This window comes from Macrobrachium nipponense, chromosome 20, assembly GCF_015104395.2.
Source record: "Macrobrachium nipponense isolate FS-2020 chromosome 20, ASM1510439v2, whole genome shotgun sequence".
In the NCBI taxonomy this organism is placed as follows: domain Eukaryota; kingdom Metazoa; phylum Arthropoda; class Malacostraca; order Decapoda; family Palaemonidae; genus Macrobrachium; species Macrobrachium nipponense.
The window spans coordinates 72,000,349-72,018,304 of record NC_061089.1 but is presented as its reverse complement, the minus strand read 5'-3'; the positions used below and the strand labels follow the sequence as shown (position 1 = coordinate 72,018,304).

General features: G+C 35.8%; 1 protein-coding gene across 5 annotated transcripts in view; it reads left to right on the top strand.

The window, feature by feature from the left end:
* Positions 1-13,127, top strand: part of LOC135195017 (ubiquitin-like modifier-activating enzyme 1) — a 99,105-nt gene extending 85,978 nt beyond the window's left edge. For all 5 annotated transcript variants that reach the window (XM_064221314.1, XM_064221322.1, XM_064221341.1 and 2 more), the window contains exons 2-8: positions 248-388; positions 2,988-3,225; positions 3,896-4,080; positions 4,369-4,491; positions 5,514-7,541; positions 7,765-7,949; positions 11,949-13,127. In XM_064221314.1, the coding sequence (XP_064077384.1) occupies positions 248-388; positions 2,988-3,225; positions 3,896-4,080; positions 4,369-4,491; positions 5,514-7,541; positions 7,765-7,949; positions 11,949-12,087 (3,039 nt within the window). In that variant the 3' untranslated portion in view covers positions 12,088-13,127. The remainder of the gene's footprint in view (positions 1-247; positions 389-2,987; positions 3,226-3,895; positions 4,081-4,368; positions 4,492-5,513; positions 7,542-7,764; positions 7,950-11,948) is intronic.
* The last annotated feature ends 4,829 nt before the right edge of the window (positions 13,128-17,956 follow it).

Genomic DNA, 17,956 nt, shown 5'->3' with positions numbered 1-17,956 from the left:
TGCAATAACTTATTAGCATCGTTTAAAAGATATAAATGCTTTGCTCTGTTTTATATCCTTGTGTTGCTATTTCATCAAAACTTCAAATGTTTGAAAAATATATATTGAATACATTTACACTGGCTGGTGTTTGTCATTTTGATCACTTTCATGCCTTTAATTGCCTGATCATTTTTCAATGCTCTCAGTTTTGAGTACGTTTTGGAGGTCTGTCAGTACAGTATTAATATTATAATATATTTTTCAGAATATGGCTGCAAATGGCTCTGGGCAGGACATCGATGAGTCGCTGTACTCAAGACAGCTCTATGTCCTGGGTCACGATGCCATGCGGCGGATGGCATCATCCGATGTCTTGATATCAGGACTCGGGGGCCTTGGTGTAGAGGTTAGTATCATTGCTTGTGTAAACTTTCCAATTTATCAGTAGGTTTGGCCAGTGTTTTTATAATAGCTACTGGTTTACTAAAAGTATATAGACAATAAAGACACCACCCTACTTACAAATGAGTTATGTTCTGGGTGGCTGCTTGTACTATGTTGAATTTTTTTTGTACGTGGTTACTGTCCTCATCATGTCTATTAAAGTACAGTACATGTAATAATCAGTACAGTATTTTTTTTTTTTTTTTCATCCTAAAACCCAACAGGCACAAAATACAGTATTATATGTTTTTTCATCTTTAAACCCATTAGGCAGGCAAAACAAAACTTGAAATAAATTAATTGTGGCGAAGGGGAGTGCTATGAACACAATTTTAATATGTGATCCCGGTTTGTATCTGAATGTTCATAAGTACGGTTATTTCTTGCTGAAGAATGTGAAATTATTGAGGTAACTCACATGTCATGCATTATAAAGTGTAAGATCCTATATTGTACAAGAATTTCATGTCCTGTTTGAAAGTGAATGACTCCAGTCCTTTCAGCATCACCAAAAATAAGTTTTTGTCCCTTTTATGCATTCCATTATTGATTATGTTGGCCTTCTAATTTGTTTAGATATTTGCAGTCCTGTCCAATGCATAACTAAATATATACCATTGCTAGAAAGAAGGTTGATTTTATAGTATAGCACTGGTCAGACTCCCCCTGTATCCTGGCCGGGAGATAATCGCTCAGTAGGGAGCACTAAGTTCTCAAATAAGACATTGCAGCAGATCTGGGAAAACTATGGATGGATTAGTTGTGCCATTTTGTTGAAATGTGGATTTCTTCAGTACTGTACTGCGCTCATCTTGGCCTTCGTAAGCATGGCAGTGAACTCTGTTCTTATTGAAGAGAAGTTGTTTACCTTGCTTATTGTAGCTGGGGTTCAATTTAATAGCGAAAATGGATCTCCCTTTATTCCTGCTCAAGAGGACAGCTTCTATGTCGTATTAGGGCTCTTATATCCTGTCTTCAGCATATGGGGTCTATTCATGATCTTCCTCTCTTTTTCTGCTTTAGCAATATCAGGATGGGCACTTACCCAAAAATTCAAATTTCTTTTTTTTCTGTCTTTTTTTTGTTACATCAAGTACCTTGCCATGCATGGGTTAAGATCCTATGAAGTCTGTGCCCTTTTAGTTTTTGTGGCATTTTGATGTATTTTTAACTCTTTCATTTTTAGGGTGGACATTCACATTCACAACACATTTGTAAAAAAAATTTTCAGTAATGGCTCTCATAAATAAGGCCTTTTACTTTCTGTGGCAGAAAGCTTGAAGCCGTGATTCATTTGATACTGTTGGGGCACAGTGGAGGCTTGCATTTCTAGGAGTACTGTACAGTACCTGTTTTTTGCATGTGTATGGTTAGTGTTCATCTATTGGTTCTTCCTTCTGTGGCCCTTTTCTTTTTCCATGGACTACTAGATTTTCCTTGTTTGGTTTTTATGTGCTTTGGTCCCCCACTTAAGTGGAGAGTTAGACAGAAAAGAGTGAATATGAGGATCTTTGAGTTAGCTAAACATGTACACTGAACGGTTTTCTCTGAAATTTTCTTTGGTGATTGTATGCCACATTAATGGTAATTCCTCTACTTTGGAGGCATGCTGTTCCCAAGTTTTTCCTGATTCTTGAAACCTTTCAACATTAAGGAGGTAGATAGTTGCCTCCAGTAAGTTTAGGCATAAAACTTATTTCGATTTTACTGTCAAACTTTGCTTGGACTTTGTTATTCAATTTTTGTCAGCTTAACCATGTCAAATGAAAGAAATATTGAAGGCATGGTAATTGTGATTATTGCTGGGAAATCTTTCACTACGCTGATATTATTAATATACTTATTAATATTAATGGCATATCCATGAGGCTCTTGTTGACTGAATATGTACACCGAACAGTTTTCCTTGAAGTTTTCTTCAGTGAATGTAGCCATATTAATGGTAATTCCAGTTTTTTTTTTTTTTTTTTTTTTTTTTTTTTTGGGGGAGGGGAGGGGGGGGGGGGATTTTTGGGGGGGGGGGGGGTTGGTGTTTCTTTCTCTTTTCCACTGTTTTTCTGATTTCTTGAAACTTTTCTACATTTAGGAGAATGGATAATTGCCTTCAGTAGTATTGAATTGGAACTTCTTATTTTTCATTTTACTGTCAAACTTTGGTTGAAGTTTGTTACTCAGTTTTTTTTGTGAAATTAACCATGTCAAATTGAAAAAAAAAACTATTAAAGGCATTGGGAATTGTGATTAGTGCTTAGAATCTTCCACCACTGATAGCTTTTACTATGTATGCCATTGTAGTATGAAGTTGAAACTGCCTGGATGGTTAGTGAGAAACTTTGTAATGTGGAATTTAGTGATTTATAGGATTGTACAGGTACTGGGCTTTTACTTTCAAAGAAAATTTAATGGAAAAAATAATTATAGCTCGGTTGAATTTTGCAAGTACGTACTCTTATCATCCCAGCTGTGCAGCAAGTTAAGTACGTATAGGTCCATTGTGTTTATTGATAAAAATTTTAAATCTATGTTGTACAATATTTGTAATATGTTCTGATAATTTGCAGGTTGCCAAAAATGTGATTTTGGGTGGTGTGAAGACTGTTACTCTACACGATGTAAAAGAGACAATTATTGAAGACCTCAGCCGTCAGTACTTTCTAACTAATGAGGACATCGGCAAAAACAGAGTCACAGCATGCTCTGAAAGACTGGCTGAACTGAACACTTATGTACCAATAACACCTGCCACAGGCCCCCTTACAGAGGATTTCTTGAAGAAATTCAGAGTAGTGGTGTTAACAGGTAATGGGATTAAATTGAGATATTTGTTTTCTTTCAGGTCTTTTATTTTATTGTGGATATTTGATTTATAAGTTAGTTTTTTTGTAGTTATATAGGAGGTACATACTACTGAGGGAGTAGAGATCTGTAATGTGAAAAAAAAAAGCTTTTATTTTCTTTTTACATTTTCATTTTAGTTCATAGCTTAATTTCTTAAAATAATTGCCCCCAACTGTGAAATATTGTCAGTTTATTATTTCCCCTTTTGAGGGGATACTGCCTTTGTTGTACTCTCAAGGAGTAAATGATAAGTGGTCATTAGTTCCTTGAAAATTTGATAGAATGAAAAACTAAGACAATTTTTGCATATGGTAAAAATTATAAATTATTGTCCATCTGAATACTGTTTAAAATATATAGTTTTCACACTTGCAGCATATTTGTTGTAATCCTAAGGAAGGAAAAAATCCTTTAATGTAAATTAGCGTGTGAAATTTAGCTTGTCCTGCCTTTGACTTTCATGGAATCTTTTAGCCATTTTTAAATCTTTATCTACTATACATATAGGTAAATTTATCACTATCCTATTAATGCAGATAGGGTAATTGTGTTTTCGTACTGTGAATAAATATCTAATTAAAGGTTATTACAGTACTAATAATACTACAGTACCTCTGTTCACTTATTGCAGATTCAACGTTGGAGGAACAGTTACGCGTGTCATCTTTCTGTCATGATAACGACATTGCATTCATCGTTGCCACAACAAAGGGTTTGTTTGGACAGATCTTCTGTGACTTTGGTGAGAATTTTGAGATTGTTGACACCAATGGAGAAAATCCTTCCTCCGCCATGATTGCTGGCATTACAAAGGAGGTAAGAAAGTTATTTTTATGCTATTTCCTTTTTCTTATTAAAACATGACCCGTTGTGATCTCTGTCCTTGCTCTATATGGCCAGTGTAAAGTTGAAGGTACATTTTTAAAGTCTTGTGTTTTGTTAGCATTTGGCATAGTTTATTGTCACATATTGCATAAAAATGTTTTTATGAACTGCTTGTTAAAGAGTAAGATACCCTTATTAACAAATCTATTTATGCTATTTATTGTAACACTGATAAATATGATTAAAGATGGAGGCTAATGAATTACTTTTTTTTAATAGGAAAACAGCGTTGTCACATGTCTTGATGAATCTCGCCATGGCTTTGAAGATGGAGATTATGTCACTTTTTCAGAAGTGCAAGGGATGACTGAGCTTAATGGATGTAGTCCTATTAAGATTAAGGTAAGAATATCTGCATATAATACTTTTGGAAGCAAATAGTGTACTTGTACATTGGAATAAAAAAAAAATAACCAGAATGCTTTGTCAAAAATCTGAAATGTCATAGGGTTGGCCCTTGTATGAATGTTTGAAATGCACTCACCAAAATTAGAAGCAGTCATGTTTTAAGCTGATTCTTAATTTCATTATGCGGTACCTCAAGTATAAATGATTTAACAGTATCTGTTATGGTTTTTAATCCATCTTTAATTAGGGTAGAGCTTACTTGTCATGTAATTGGCTTTTTTTTTTAATTTATTTATTTTTTTTTTTTTTGCCAACTAGGTCTAGTGGTTACACAAACAATCCAAGGTCTTGTTCACTGTAAATTCATCATCCGTGAATTTACTGTATCTGGCCAGAACCATTGGAATCATAACTTTTGTTGACCAAATTACATTGCATAAGTTTGAAATTATGATTTGTTTAGAAGAGGTGTAAGATTTAGCAAAATGTAGGCGTTACAGGTAGGGAGTAAGAAATACTTATGCTCCTGTTCAATCTTAACTACAGAGGTCAAAACTAATCTCTTGAAGACAGTTTATAACATATCTTAGTCTAGCCCAGGGCTGCAGGTGGGTTTTGTTGCATGTTCTGTCTGATGGTAATTGGGCTTTATATTCGTTGGAAATGACTTCCAGTTGTATGCCACTGTAATAGGAATATATAGGCTGTAGATGTTTGGGCTGGAGCCTTAAATCCTATTTAGAACAAAGTTCTTGTCTTTTAATACTGTTTTTGTATATTAAAGTAAAGTATAAACTCTGGACCTACATAACGTATTATTTTTGTTCATATAGTGAGGTATAAACTCTGGACCTACATAACCTATTACAGGCAATTGAATGATGTCTGCACCAACATCCATTTTATAATGTGGTTGGTTTTAATCTTGCCTCTAACATTTAGTACATATGAAAATTTAATTGATTTCCAGTTTTCATGTAATGCTTCATTCATTCATCGTACTCATTGCCTTTCAGGTTCTTGGTCCTTTCACCTTTAGCATTGGAGATACTTCTGGTAACTCAGATTACATCCGTGGGGGCATCGTATCACAAGTGAAGGTTCCTCAGAAATTGAAGTTCAAGTCTATGGAAGAAGCTATGCAAGCACCCGATTTCATTATGACAGACTTTGCCAAATTTGATCGTCCTGCTATTTTACACATTGCATTCCAGGCACTTCATGAATTTGAGAAACAAAATAGTTCCCTCCCCAAGCCATGGTGTGATGATGATGCTAACAGTTTTTTGAATTTATTCACTGAATTGAATAATGCTAGTGAAGCCAAAGTAGAGGAGTTTGATGAAAATTTAGTCAAGCAGTTTGCCAAAATTGCCGCTGGAGGTTTGGCTCCATTAGATGCATTTATTGGTGGCATAGTAGCTCAGGAAGTAATGAAAGCTTGTTCTGGCAAATTCACTCCCATTCATCAATGGCTTTACTTTGATGCTTTGGAGTGCCTTCCATCTGACACCTCTGGCCTCACAAAAGATAACTGTGCTCCAGTTGGTGATAGGTACGATACTCAAATTGCTATATTTGGTCAAGATTTCCAGAAGAAACTTGGTAGTCTGAAATACTTTGTTGTTGGAGCTGGTGCTATTGGATGTGAGTTACTGAAGAACTTTGCCATGTTGGGAGTAGGTGCTGGAGAGGGTGGTTCCCTGGTGGTCACAGACATGGATCTTATTGAGAAGAGCAATCTTAACCGACAGTTCTTGTTCCGTCCATGGGATGTACAAAAACCCAAGTCTGACACTGCAGCAGCTGCTGTGAAGAAGATGAACCCTCAAATCAATGTCATTGCTCATCAGAACAGAGTTGGTCCAGAAACTGAAAGAGTTTACGATGATACTTTCTTTGAACCTCTTGATGGTGTTGCAAATGCTCTTGATAATGTGGAGGCACGTTTATACATGGACAGACGGTGTGTGTATTATAGGAAGCCTCTTTTAGAATCTGGTACCCTTGGCACTAAAGGAAATGTCCAGGTCATTGTACCACACTTAACAGAGTCATATGGTTCTTCTCAAGATCCTCCTGAGAAATCTATTCCTATTTGTACACTAACTAACTTCCCAAATGCTATTGAACACACTTTGCAATGGGCCAGAGATGAATTTGAAGGCGAGTTTAAAAAAGCAGCTGAGAATGCTGCTCAGTACCTTATTGATCCCAAGTTCATGGAGAGGGCATTAAAGTTACCCGGTTCTCAGCCAATTGAAACTCTTGATAGTATACAGCGTGCTCTTGTAGAGGAGCGGCCATGTTCCTTTGAAGAGTGTGTTCAGTGGTCAAGAAAGCGTTTTGGTGAACAGTTTTACAATAAAATAGTACAACTATTGCATAATTTCCCCAAAGACCAAACTACCTCTAGTGGGGAGCCTTTCTGGTCTGGTCCTAAGAGATGCCCACATCCAATCCGGTTTGATGTGAATAATGATTTGCATCTAGATTATATTGTAGCTGCTGCTAATCTTAAAGCTGAGGTCTATGGTATACCACAGGTGAGAGATCGCCAAAAAATTGCAGACATTGTTAGTGGAATTGAGATACCAGTGTTTGTGCCCAAATCAGGTGTCAAGATTGCAATCACTGATGCTGAGGCTGAGGCACAAAATAATCAAGTAGATACTGAGAGACTTTCTAATCTTCAACAATCTATTCCTACTGCATCCAGTTTCAATAATCTGAGATTATCACCTCTAGATTTTGAAAAGGACGACGATGCTAACTTCCATATGGATTTCATTGTTGCCACATCTAATCTCAGAGCTGAAAACTATGATATCCCTCCTGCTGACAGACATAAGAGCAAGCTCATTGCAGGTAAAATTATTCCAGCCATTGCCACAACCACAGCATTAGTAGCAGGATTAGTATCATTAGAGTTGATCAAATTGGCCCAAGGCCATAATAAATTGGAAAGCTTTAAGAATGGCTTTATAAACTTGGCTCTTCCATTCTTCGGTTTTTCAGAGCCCATTGCTGCACCAAAAAATAAGGTAAGTGTTTGCTACTTTCTTGTGCTTTGTAATTTCAGAATTAACTGATGTAAATATTAATGAAGGCTCTTTATGGAAGATGTATGGCAGTGTATAGTGATTATTGCTTAGTATGTATCCCAGCTGATGTTAATTTAAATTTTTCCTTACAGCTAAATTTTGGCCATAATTTAAAATTCTGCTTGTTTGTAAACAAATCATTAACCAAATATATTCTTTACAGTATTACGATAAGGAATGGACTCTGTGGGATAGGTTCGAAGTTGATGGAGAAATGACCTTAGAAGAATTCATCAAGTACTTTGAGGAGAAGCACGAGTTAGAAATTACCATGTTGAGCCAAGGAGTTTCTATGCTGTATTCATTCTTCATGCCACCAGCCAAAAGAACTGAAAGGATGGCCCTTCCGTAAGTGATGCAATTCTTATATTTTTGGTTTTTTGAAGTTCATCCTTCTTTAGGCAGGCCATTATGAAGCCACCTTTTCCTTTGATGATATAAGTAGAAAAATTCTAGGGTTAAAGTAAATTTTAATGTGCATCTGGTGGGAAATTGAAAACAAAATCAATCTCACTCACAAATACCACATATAAAACATAACATACATATATGTAAAGTAAAACACTGTAAATAAAGTACGTATATATAATAGAAATGGCGCAAGAAAAGGAAAAAACTGAGAATAGACTAAGAAAATAAACTCATAAGGAAAATGAAGAAAACACATCATAAGTTCTACTGTTAACAATACAAGCTGGCATGGGCTGTGTACTTTTAAGTTCCACAGCTGTCACCCAGTGTTGCCAGTTGGTAATCCACAGGTGACATTCTTGCATCTTTGAAACTTGGCCCTTTTTTCATTCTTAGGCTGTGTCCACACAATCGAACGTTGTTCAGTGTGATGTCAGAAGCGGAGAAACAGTGGGCAGAGTTCTAACCTTGCCTGCTGTTTCTCCACTTTTGACTTCACATCAAAAAAGTTCAATTGTGTGGATGCAGCCTTAGAGCATACACCTTACCTTATGTTGACCCTTTTTATCCAATAGCAAAATGATTGGGGGATACAACAAAGGTCTTTGTTTCTTTGCCCATTGCTTTAACTTGGCAATTTGTTTGTCAGTGGTGTGATTGATTTCAGTGATATTTAGGGGTATTTTGAGTAAATCTCTGATTTCTAAAAGCTGCTTGTGTGTCATCATTATTTATTTATTTTACCTTTCCCCATACACATTTCCCTAAATGGGGTTCACTTTTCATCTGAAGTCTCATAGTGTCTAGGTCTTCATCCCTGGTTTTGGAAGAAATTGAGTAGTCTTCAACATTTGCAGTTTATCTAAGGAGTTGCAGTTGCATTAAATTTTCAAATAAGGTTAATGTATTAAGAACAAACCATTTGGGAATTAAAGCTTAATATTTATGTCTGGTTTACCAGTTTAATAAAAATAATATAGTAATAATGATCCTGGACATCTTTCATTGACTTTGTCCAGTTACTTTTCTTTCTGTAAATCATCAGCTTGGGCCTCGTGTTACTCAAATACCCTGGGCTGGGCAGGTGTGACCAGTTCAACAACAAAATAATATTACTGAGCCTCAATGTGGTGATCTTTTAGAAAAGAAAGAGAGAGTTAAACCTAGTTTAGCTTGTTATTGTCAAATTCATCTACCTATTAATAATAAATATAAGTAGCTGTTATTTAAAGGTCCTTAACAGGGAAGCAACGGGTAAAAAAAAACTTTATATACTCTTAGATATAAGTATCCCATGGGCAAACTGCAAAATGTGTCTTGGCATAAGGGTAGAGTTACTCATTGCACCAGAGATGTGGGAACTGACAGAAACTTATGTTTCTTTATGCTAAGATTCATGGAATGTACTTATTGGGAAGTTGCAGAAAGTTCTTTTCAGTAGCAAAATCAGATCTCAACACTTGTATTTTTTTTTAAGTAGTTGCAATATAATACAGTACCTCATTCATCTATTCTACCTTTCAGCAGTTTACAGGTTTGGTACTTATATTTCATCATTGTCAAACTTTTGTTTATTATACTACATATCTTTAAGTAAGAGGTTAGATGTGGGATCCGTTATAATCCTTTCTATCATGTGAAATTTCTGTCAGAATACTTTTTAGTCTAGGTCTTTATCTGTCCCATTTTTCCAGAATTTTCTGGGCCTTCCTGCTGGTCGTCATTTGCTACTTTCCACCCCCCGCCTACCCCTTAACACCCCCCCCCCCCATAGTACCACCACCTTCTTATGTAGTGATACCACCTCAATCTTTTAAAATTTTATTATCTTTTTCAGCCTCTGAATGCCACATATCAGTGTGTGTGTGTTTTTTTTAACACCTTGATGATGTGAATCTTAACACTTTGGCTCCACAGTTTCAAAATCTCCTTTTCCATTGTCTGAGCCTGTTTTTCTAATTGGCTTGCAGCAGTCGTATCTTGTGCTAAGCTTCCACAGTTTGTACAGTAATACAGTGCTTTTGCTTTCATGATAGGTGCACTTCACAACTTTTACTTGATCTCCTCTGGTCACGATTGTTATCAGATTTTCTCTTGGTCTCTCAAGTAATGCCTTGCTCTGTAGAATTCCTGTACAGTACAGCTTACTCTTTCTATTTCTCCAAAACGGTATCTTATAGCCTTTTACATAATACTGTAATAATATATTGCTCATGTTTCAATTTCCATACTACTGGGTGAATGGTAGGTTGGTCCAGTTATAACACACTTTTTGGAAAATTTCAGTTGCACAATTTAGACTGTTACTGTTTGGGTCCAGGTTGAGCAAGAAGGACTACAGGACACGTTTGTGAATTTAGTAGTTGGAAATGTTAAAGCATGTGGCCTTTGCTATCCCTCCAACAATTACACATGCCCGAGTATCAGACTGGATAACATGTTAAACCATTAATATACTACCAAGATTGGAAAAGAGAATGGTCCTTAATACCAACCACAAATGAGCTTAAAACTATAAAAACTGAGGTATATGCATGGAAGACATCTTCACAAAAAGAAAGATCAAAAGAGGTAATCATAACAAGGCTCCATATAGTACACACAAGATTCTCGCATGGTCACTTGATGTTGACACCGCATGCTGACCCAGTGAAATGTGATAGATGTGAGACACACACCCATGACAGTGCAACATTTACTTAATATCTAAACTGAACCCAACAAAGATCAATTTATCTTCGGAATTCAAAAATGAAAAATATTCTTCCTGAAAGCAAAGATTTTTCAATTAACAACATTATAAATTTTTTAGATAAAACTGGTTTCTTAAATAGTCTACAAATTTTTTTTCCTCTGGATTAATCCATGAGAACCACCCCGAGAAGAGTTACTTAAGACTCGTAGGTTTGAAAAAACTAAGCCCTATTATTAATAATAATAAATTCGATCCATAGGAACAACCTTTGTGTCAGTCTGATTCCATCAGGAACAAAAATGAAGATTTCTTCCAAGTTTTGGAATATTTCCAATGCTTCCAAGGGAATGTGGTATATGGAAAAAGGGTGATATTCATTTGGCTACTCCATCCTAAGAGCAGCATTGACATAAACATTCCCATATTGTTAAAATTTGCAAAGGAATTTCCCTCGTAATGTTAAGTGATTTTTTTTAAAGACTACCACAATTTTTGGTGGGAGCATTCTGTGCTAGAGCTCTTGTTTATTATGAGGCCAATGAAGTAAATAGAATTTGGCTATTTAGTTTTCATTGAAGATGGAGTACACTTAGTGATCCGGTTGTCACTCCCATCTTAATGGCTGAGTGGTTTGGGCTCATGGCTCAATTTCCCCTACTTCACTTACTGACATCATTCCCTCTAACAGATCTGAATTTAGTTGAGTATTAGTATTGTTACTGAGATTCAGAATTGAAATTAGCAGCTGAATACTAATCAGCTGTGCCCCATTGTAAAATGTTATGAAGTCTGGCACAACCAGTCTGCAAATTGCTGTTGTGAAAAGTTCACATACAAAATAATCTGTAAAATCAACTTTTAAAAGTAATACAGGTAATTTTTCATGAATTAATTCCTTAATGTCTACATCAACTTTAAAAAAAAATTATTCTTCAGCCATCAATTAATTTATCCCGAAGGTATACACAGTCTTGTTACAGGTACATATGCAATTCATGTAATTTGTATTTACAAGAATTATTTTCCAGCATGTAAATAAATGAAAGATATTAGGAACTAATAAAACGTGTCCTAGCCAGCCTTAGGAAGATTTATTAGAGACATTTATTTTTATTTTTTTTAAATATAACTGTTAAGTTACAAATATAATGAAGCTGCTTTGATGCATAATTTTCTTTAAATTATTGTGTTTACATTTTTGTTTGTGTATTACTATAGCAATTGACTTTTCATATTTGCAGGATGTCTGAGGTGGTAAAGAAAGTCAGCAAGAAGAAAATTGAACAGCATGTTAGAGCACTGGTGCTTGAAGTATGTGCAAATGACAAGGATGGTGAAGATGTTGAAGTTCCATATGTGAAGTACAATCTTCCTCAGTGAATTTGTAATTAATAGCTATTAATGCCAGTACTTGAGCACCCAGGAGATATCTAGGTATTGGCTCTCTTGCTTTCACTTGAGTGATCAGTGGATTATGCCCTTAAATCATTGTTTTGCTCATGAAATTTTATTCACAGGGGCTGGTATGTGGCCATCCTGCCCATACTGCAGCTTCGAAAACACAGAAATTTTGACTTTGTAAAATTCCCTTACGATTAGAGGGATGTTCCAGTAAAATTTCTTGCTTATGAAATTTCTGTGAAAATTCATAGCAATGAAAGTTTCTGTGATGGTGAAAGTTATGTTAAAGTAACGGAAAAACTGCAGAATGTTTTCGAGTGCTACATTTAACTTGTGAAAGCCGAATTTTATGTCCAATGTATTTTTATAGGTTCATTTCTGTTATACAGTGCGTGAAATTGAAGATCTGAAGAATAGAATTGGGAAAATGATTTCCTTAAGTATTTTGAAGCATAGTAGCTGAATCCAGTTCTTTTTGTTTTTTATTTTGACTAATTTTTGGAATGAATATGTCTTTTGTAAATGAGAAAATTCAATATTTGAGTTTACCAGTAGAATTTTTTTTCTTTTTGATAATGAAATTTGAGATACTAGATTATAGGAAAGGAAAATTATTTAATAGAGGGTAGATGAAAAAAAAATTATGCATAAGTGGCACTTGCCTGAGGTAAGGAGTGTGTCTCAAAGGACAGTTTTTTTTTTAATGTTTTTTTTTTAACATCCTGCAGTTTGAAAAAGGAGGGAGTGAACGAGTGTTAGGGTGTAGTTGTGTGCCTCTAGGCTTTTTGAAACCATGAAACTTATATTACTGTACTTTTTTAAGGATACTATAATAGTTATTTCTTAACTTTTGTATAAGTGAAGGAACTAGCCTAAACTTAATGAAAAATATTTATTTTCTTTGTTCAGCCAAGATGTTCATATCAGGTTCAGTGTCTCTTGAATGTATGTTCTTTTGCAAGAATTTTGTTCATCATGGCTGGATACCAGTGAACACGCTAGTAAACTGTGATTGCGCACCTCTGTTTTTATTACCTCTTGGCAGAATTGAATCATGTTTTTCTCAGAAAGGTTGTTAAAATGGAAGCATCATCATCAAAGGTGGTCAATAAATTGGAAGGGAAATACGTAAGACTCGGTTACCATCCCTTGTATGGGTAGAAAAAATTGCGGAAGATATACAAATTGTTGCTATGTAATCATTCTTACCACATAAATGGGCTTTGATGATTTTTGACCAGTTATTAATATTTAAAAATCCAGAAATAACCACAAAAATCTGAATTTCTTCTGTTACATGTTGACAGTTTAGTGAGATTGATTGATAATGATTTTTAATCAATTTCAAGATTTAACCAAACCACCAAGTCAGTGTAGAGAACAGCATCTGAGGGATGCATTCTTAAATGAGAGGTGGTTTGATATTGATTTTTAAACAATTTCAAGATTTAACCAAACCACCAGGTCAATGTAGAGGGCAGCACCTGCGGGATGCATTCCTAAATGAAAGGTGGAAACCATCATAAGTGACGGGCCAATTATCCCAGTGTGTAATTTGTACATTTTATGTACAATTGTGACGAAAAAGACTACATTTGCACATTGAGAGAGTGAATTTCCTTATAGTATATTTTGCTAACCAACAAGAAGGTAGAAGCTTGCTTTTAAACATGTTAAGTCCTTTTGTTATGCAAATTTGAAACAATCCCTGCACAGGTCAAAGCATTAAATATGCTTTTGGTGATTGAGTTCACCCAAAGGTAGCACAAAAAATCTATTTCTGATTATTGGTCTTTTTACTCAGTGCATGAGGATTGTTCAGGAAATTTAATCCCAAATTTAACCAAGATAAAACTTACAGCTTTCCATTGGTGTACCGTATGGGAGCAGGCCTCCAAAAGCATTATGCTTATATACTTAAAAGTTTGTGTCAAATGCTAGGTTTCAAGCCTGTGTCCGTTTTCACATTGTAGCAGTCTTGTGAAGCAAAAATATAAATTATTTTGAAGGAAACCTCACGTTAAACTTTGAAATGAGGTTCGGTACACTTATCTCTAGGTTTTCCCCTACTTGCAACTCCTTTAAGGTCTGTCCACACGAGCGGGCCTGATCGGCGTGCTCCGGGGTTGACGGACAAATTCTGGCGGGCTTATCCTGTAAATGTTGTCCACACGGGTGAGGCGATGGAGAGGTGGGCGTGCCCGACGATGCCAGTAGCGTGTTCAGTGCGGTATGATAAACATGGTGCCTACCGCAAAGAAGAAGATATTGTGTAGCAAGATAATTGCTTTGTGTGTGATGAAAAAGAAGAGAATGTGGTGCAAAGAATTGCTCGGTAAAAGAAATGTATATGGTTAACGTACGTCTGCCAGGGTCGAAGCTCAACCCATCGGGCACCACCATGGTGATATTGCTACACGACCCATCGGGCAATTTGACGGTTTGCCCGTCAAGTGTGCCCGTTAAGCCCCGTCCACACGACGGGCAAATGCCCGGCAGGCAGACACTGTTCCCAATTCTCTGTGGTATGAGGTGAAGTGACGAAGCTATACTGGTAAAATAAAATGTCAGGTTAAAGCAGATCATCTTAATCTTCAGGTCAGAGTGTTATGTACACAACACTTTCCCCTTCCCAATTTTGGTTCTTATTGGCTTTTCCAAAACTGATGGAGAATCTTGGTTGGGATTGACGAAATATAGTAAATGTAGTCATTAATTAGGATGTTGTATGGAAAATGCGTATAGTAATGTCTGTTAATGTACATCATCCAATGAACAAGCAGAGAAGCTATATACTTGTAACTTGACAAAACTGGAAAATAATGAAATCCGGATAATTCCGTTACTTAATGATTAACACACTTATATGTCTATGTGTATGTTTTGCACACACATGTATGTATGCAAATGTGTGTTTTTCTGTCTACGTATGTATGTGTACTATTTGTTCACATGTATAAGGTCAGGTGACTTACTGTAACCCTTCTTATGGAGAAATTATTGACATGGATTAACCAAACCTTTAGCCTTGACACGGAATCCAGAAGCCATCAATGTGCTGTTTACATTTTTCGATGTTACGTAATGTAGAAATATTGAGTGACAGATGACAAACGATTTTGACACGTTCAGGGATGCAAGTGTGCTGGTAACACTGCTTTTGTTATCTTTTAGTATATTTTCCACTGGAATATATGATAGAACTAGGATTTTACTAACTGAAGAGAAGGTTATAACGTATATAATATCTCTCTCTCTCTCTCTCTCTCTCTCTCTCTCCTTCCTTTAGGTAGAAGCTTGTACATGAAGTGTAAGAAGTAAAACCAGATTACAAACAGTTGCTAATGGTTGCGTGAACTCTTGATTATATTCCTGATCATTTTTTCATTACCAGACGTTGAAGCAAATGTTAATTGGGCTGTTTGATCTGGTAACACTGTTTCAAAGCGAGAGAATTCCGGGCAAATCAGTGCCTGCCGTGCATTTGCCCGTCGTGTGGACGGGGCTTTAGAGGGGAAGTCCGCCGATCAGGCCCGATCGTGTGGACAGGCATTTAGTTTCTTTCACTGAACTGCTTTTGTATTCTCTTCCATCTTACTTTCTGCCTTTAATAACAATTGATTCATAGCACACCTACAAGTTTTACTCTTGTTACACCTTTCAAACCTTTAACTTTCAATTTCCGTTTCACCTCTGAATGACCTTATAGATCTCCGTGCTTGACCTTTGACCTAAATTCTATATTCAATATAATGTTTAACGATTTCTCAATATGGATGCACAAATTGCAATACTTTTTTAGATCAATGTGCACTGAGCTAAATTCTATATCAAATATAATATTTAATGATTTCTCAATGAGGATGCACAAAATGTAATACTTTTTTATATCTGAATGTGCACAAATGTTTATGCCTTGCTTGTTGGTTTACGGTTAATGGTGGACATGCCATTTATTTGGCGTGAAACTGGATAACTGATACCATTGACATTGAGTGGTGGATTAAGGTAGGATTAATAGTTCAGATCAGAGTGATGCAAGAAATCTTGTATAATTTAGTACACCATGAAGGGCCTAATCCAATTGGAATACTATGTGTATACGATCTACCGTAAAACAATATTTTGTCAAGGTTTGTATTACAAAAATTTTTATCAATTCACTTGCTAATAACGTATTTTTAAAATGTAGAAGTATTTTTAACGTTTTGATTAAAGTAGATTGAATGCATATAAAGTCCTTGCTCACAGTACATTTCTGAATTTAATGAATTATTTTGAAATATTACAAATAAACTGCAGTACTGTTGGTGAACTCAAGGTAATCCAAGAAGAACAAGTAAGGCTTTATTAACGATGTTTCGTACATATCCATTAGGTTTTGGAGAGAGAAAGAGTGGTAAGAACTTTGAACGTTGCATAATTTTTAAAAGTTAAATCTTTTGTAACTGCTAACTAGACCATTTTCATCGTGTCAGTTTTACGTGAGACCCTGATTAGATAGTTTTCGATCCAAAATTAGACCAGGATGTAGAATAATAAAGAATCCTAGGGCATAGATGTTTAAAGTAATTCATTAACAGCCACTGCGTTCTCTGTCAAATGATAGACAATTTAGAGCCCCCAGATATTTACTTTGGTCAAGTCTTCAAAACTTGGAATAGTGAATAGAGAATTACGTTTTTGTTAAATTATATATTAAGATATAAAAAGTGCAAGAAATGGCAACTGTTGTCGAAATTTTCCTCCCGATGGGGTAGGTTCTATACCCCTGGATGGGGTGGGACTGTGATGATCTAGGTTGAAATTAAAGTGTGTAAATTTACCGAAATACAACTGAAAGGCTGACGCGCACTAACGGGCAACTTGCGAAAGGAAATCTATAAAACAATTGACATCAAGGTCCCAAATGCACAGAAGAAAATTATAAGTTTAAAAAAAAAAAAAAAAAACGGGAATAATCCTGTGACAGTCTAAAGTCGATTTTCTGTTTGTGAGTTCTCCATGCTTGCCATTTTCTTTGATATGGTTCATAATTCTTTGGAATGACGACGAAATTTGATATTTCCTTTGCTTACAATGCTTGACCTACGATATGGCATTCTACTGTGACGTCATAGGAAAACTAGCTATACAAAATAAGACGTTTTTTTTTTTTCCCTCCTTTTTTTGTTCAGTGTGAGAATGACTTTTGTGAGAGCATTAGTGTCGAACACGGCTCGTTTTCATCCCGTTTCCGAAAACCAGAATTGAGGCATAACGGAGTTGGAGATAATTGCCATAGTAGATAGTATACGGAAAGCGGGGACAGTATTTTATATTATTAAAATGCAACAGACCTTGGAGGAAGTTGGACGAGGTAGGTTAAAATGGTACAATGTTTATTGAGTAATAACATTCTAGTACAGTCTACGTTAACCTAGTTACAGTTTTTAAACTACATTTATAGTCTCGATTTATGTTGATAATGCCAATGTTTCATTTCAATGCCGGGTATTCACGATCAGTTTTGCTTGTTAGTTTGTCGAAACCGATTCATCTCATTGTTTAGACTTGGGACGTACTAGACCTAGACCTGCGACATATTCTAGACTTAATTCATTCCATTGTTTAGACTTGCGACATATTCTAGACCTAATTCATTCCATTGTTTAGACCTGCGACATATTCTAGACCTAATTCATTCCATTGTTTAGACCTGCGACATATACCAGACCTAATTCATTTCATCGTTTAGACTCTGAGACGTAGAGGCTTAATTAATTTCATTGTTGAGACCTGCGATGTATAGGCCTCATGCATTTAATTGTTTAGACCTTGCGACGTTTAGGCCTAATTCATTTAATTG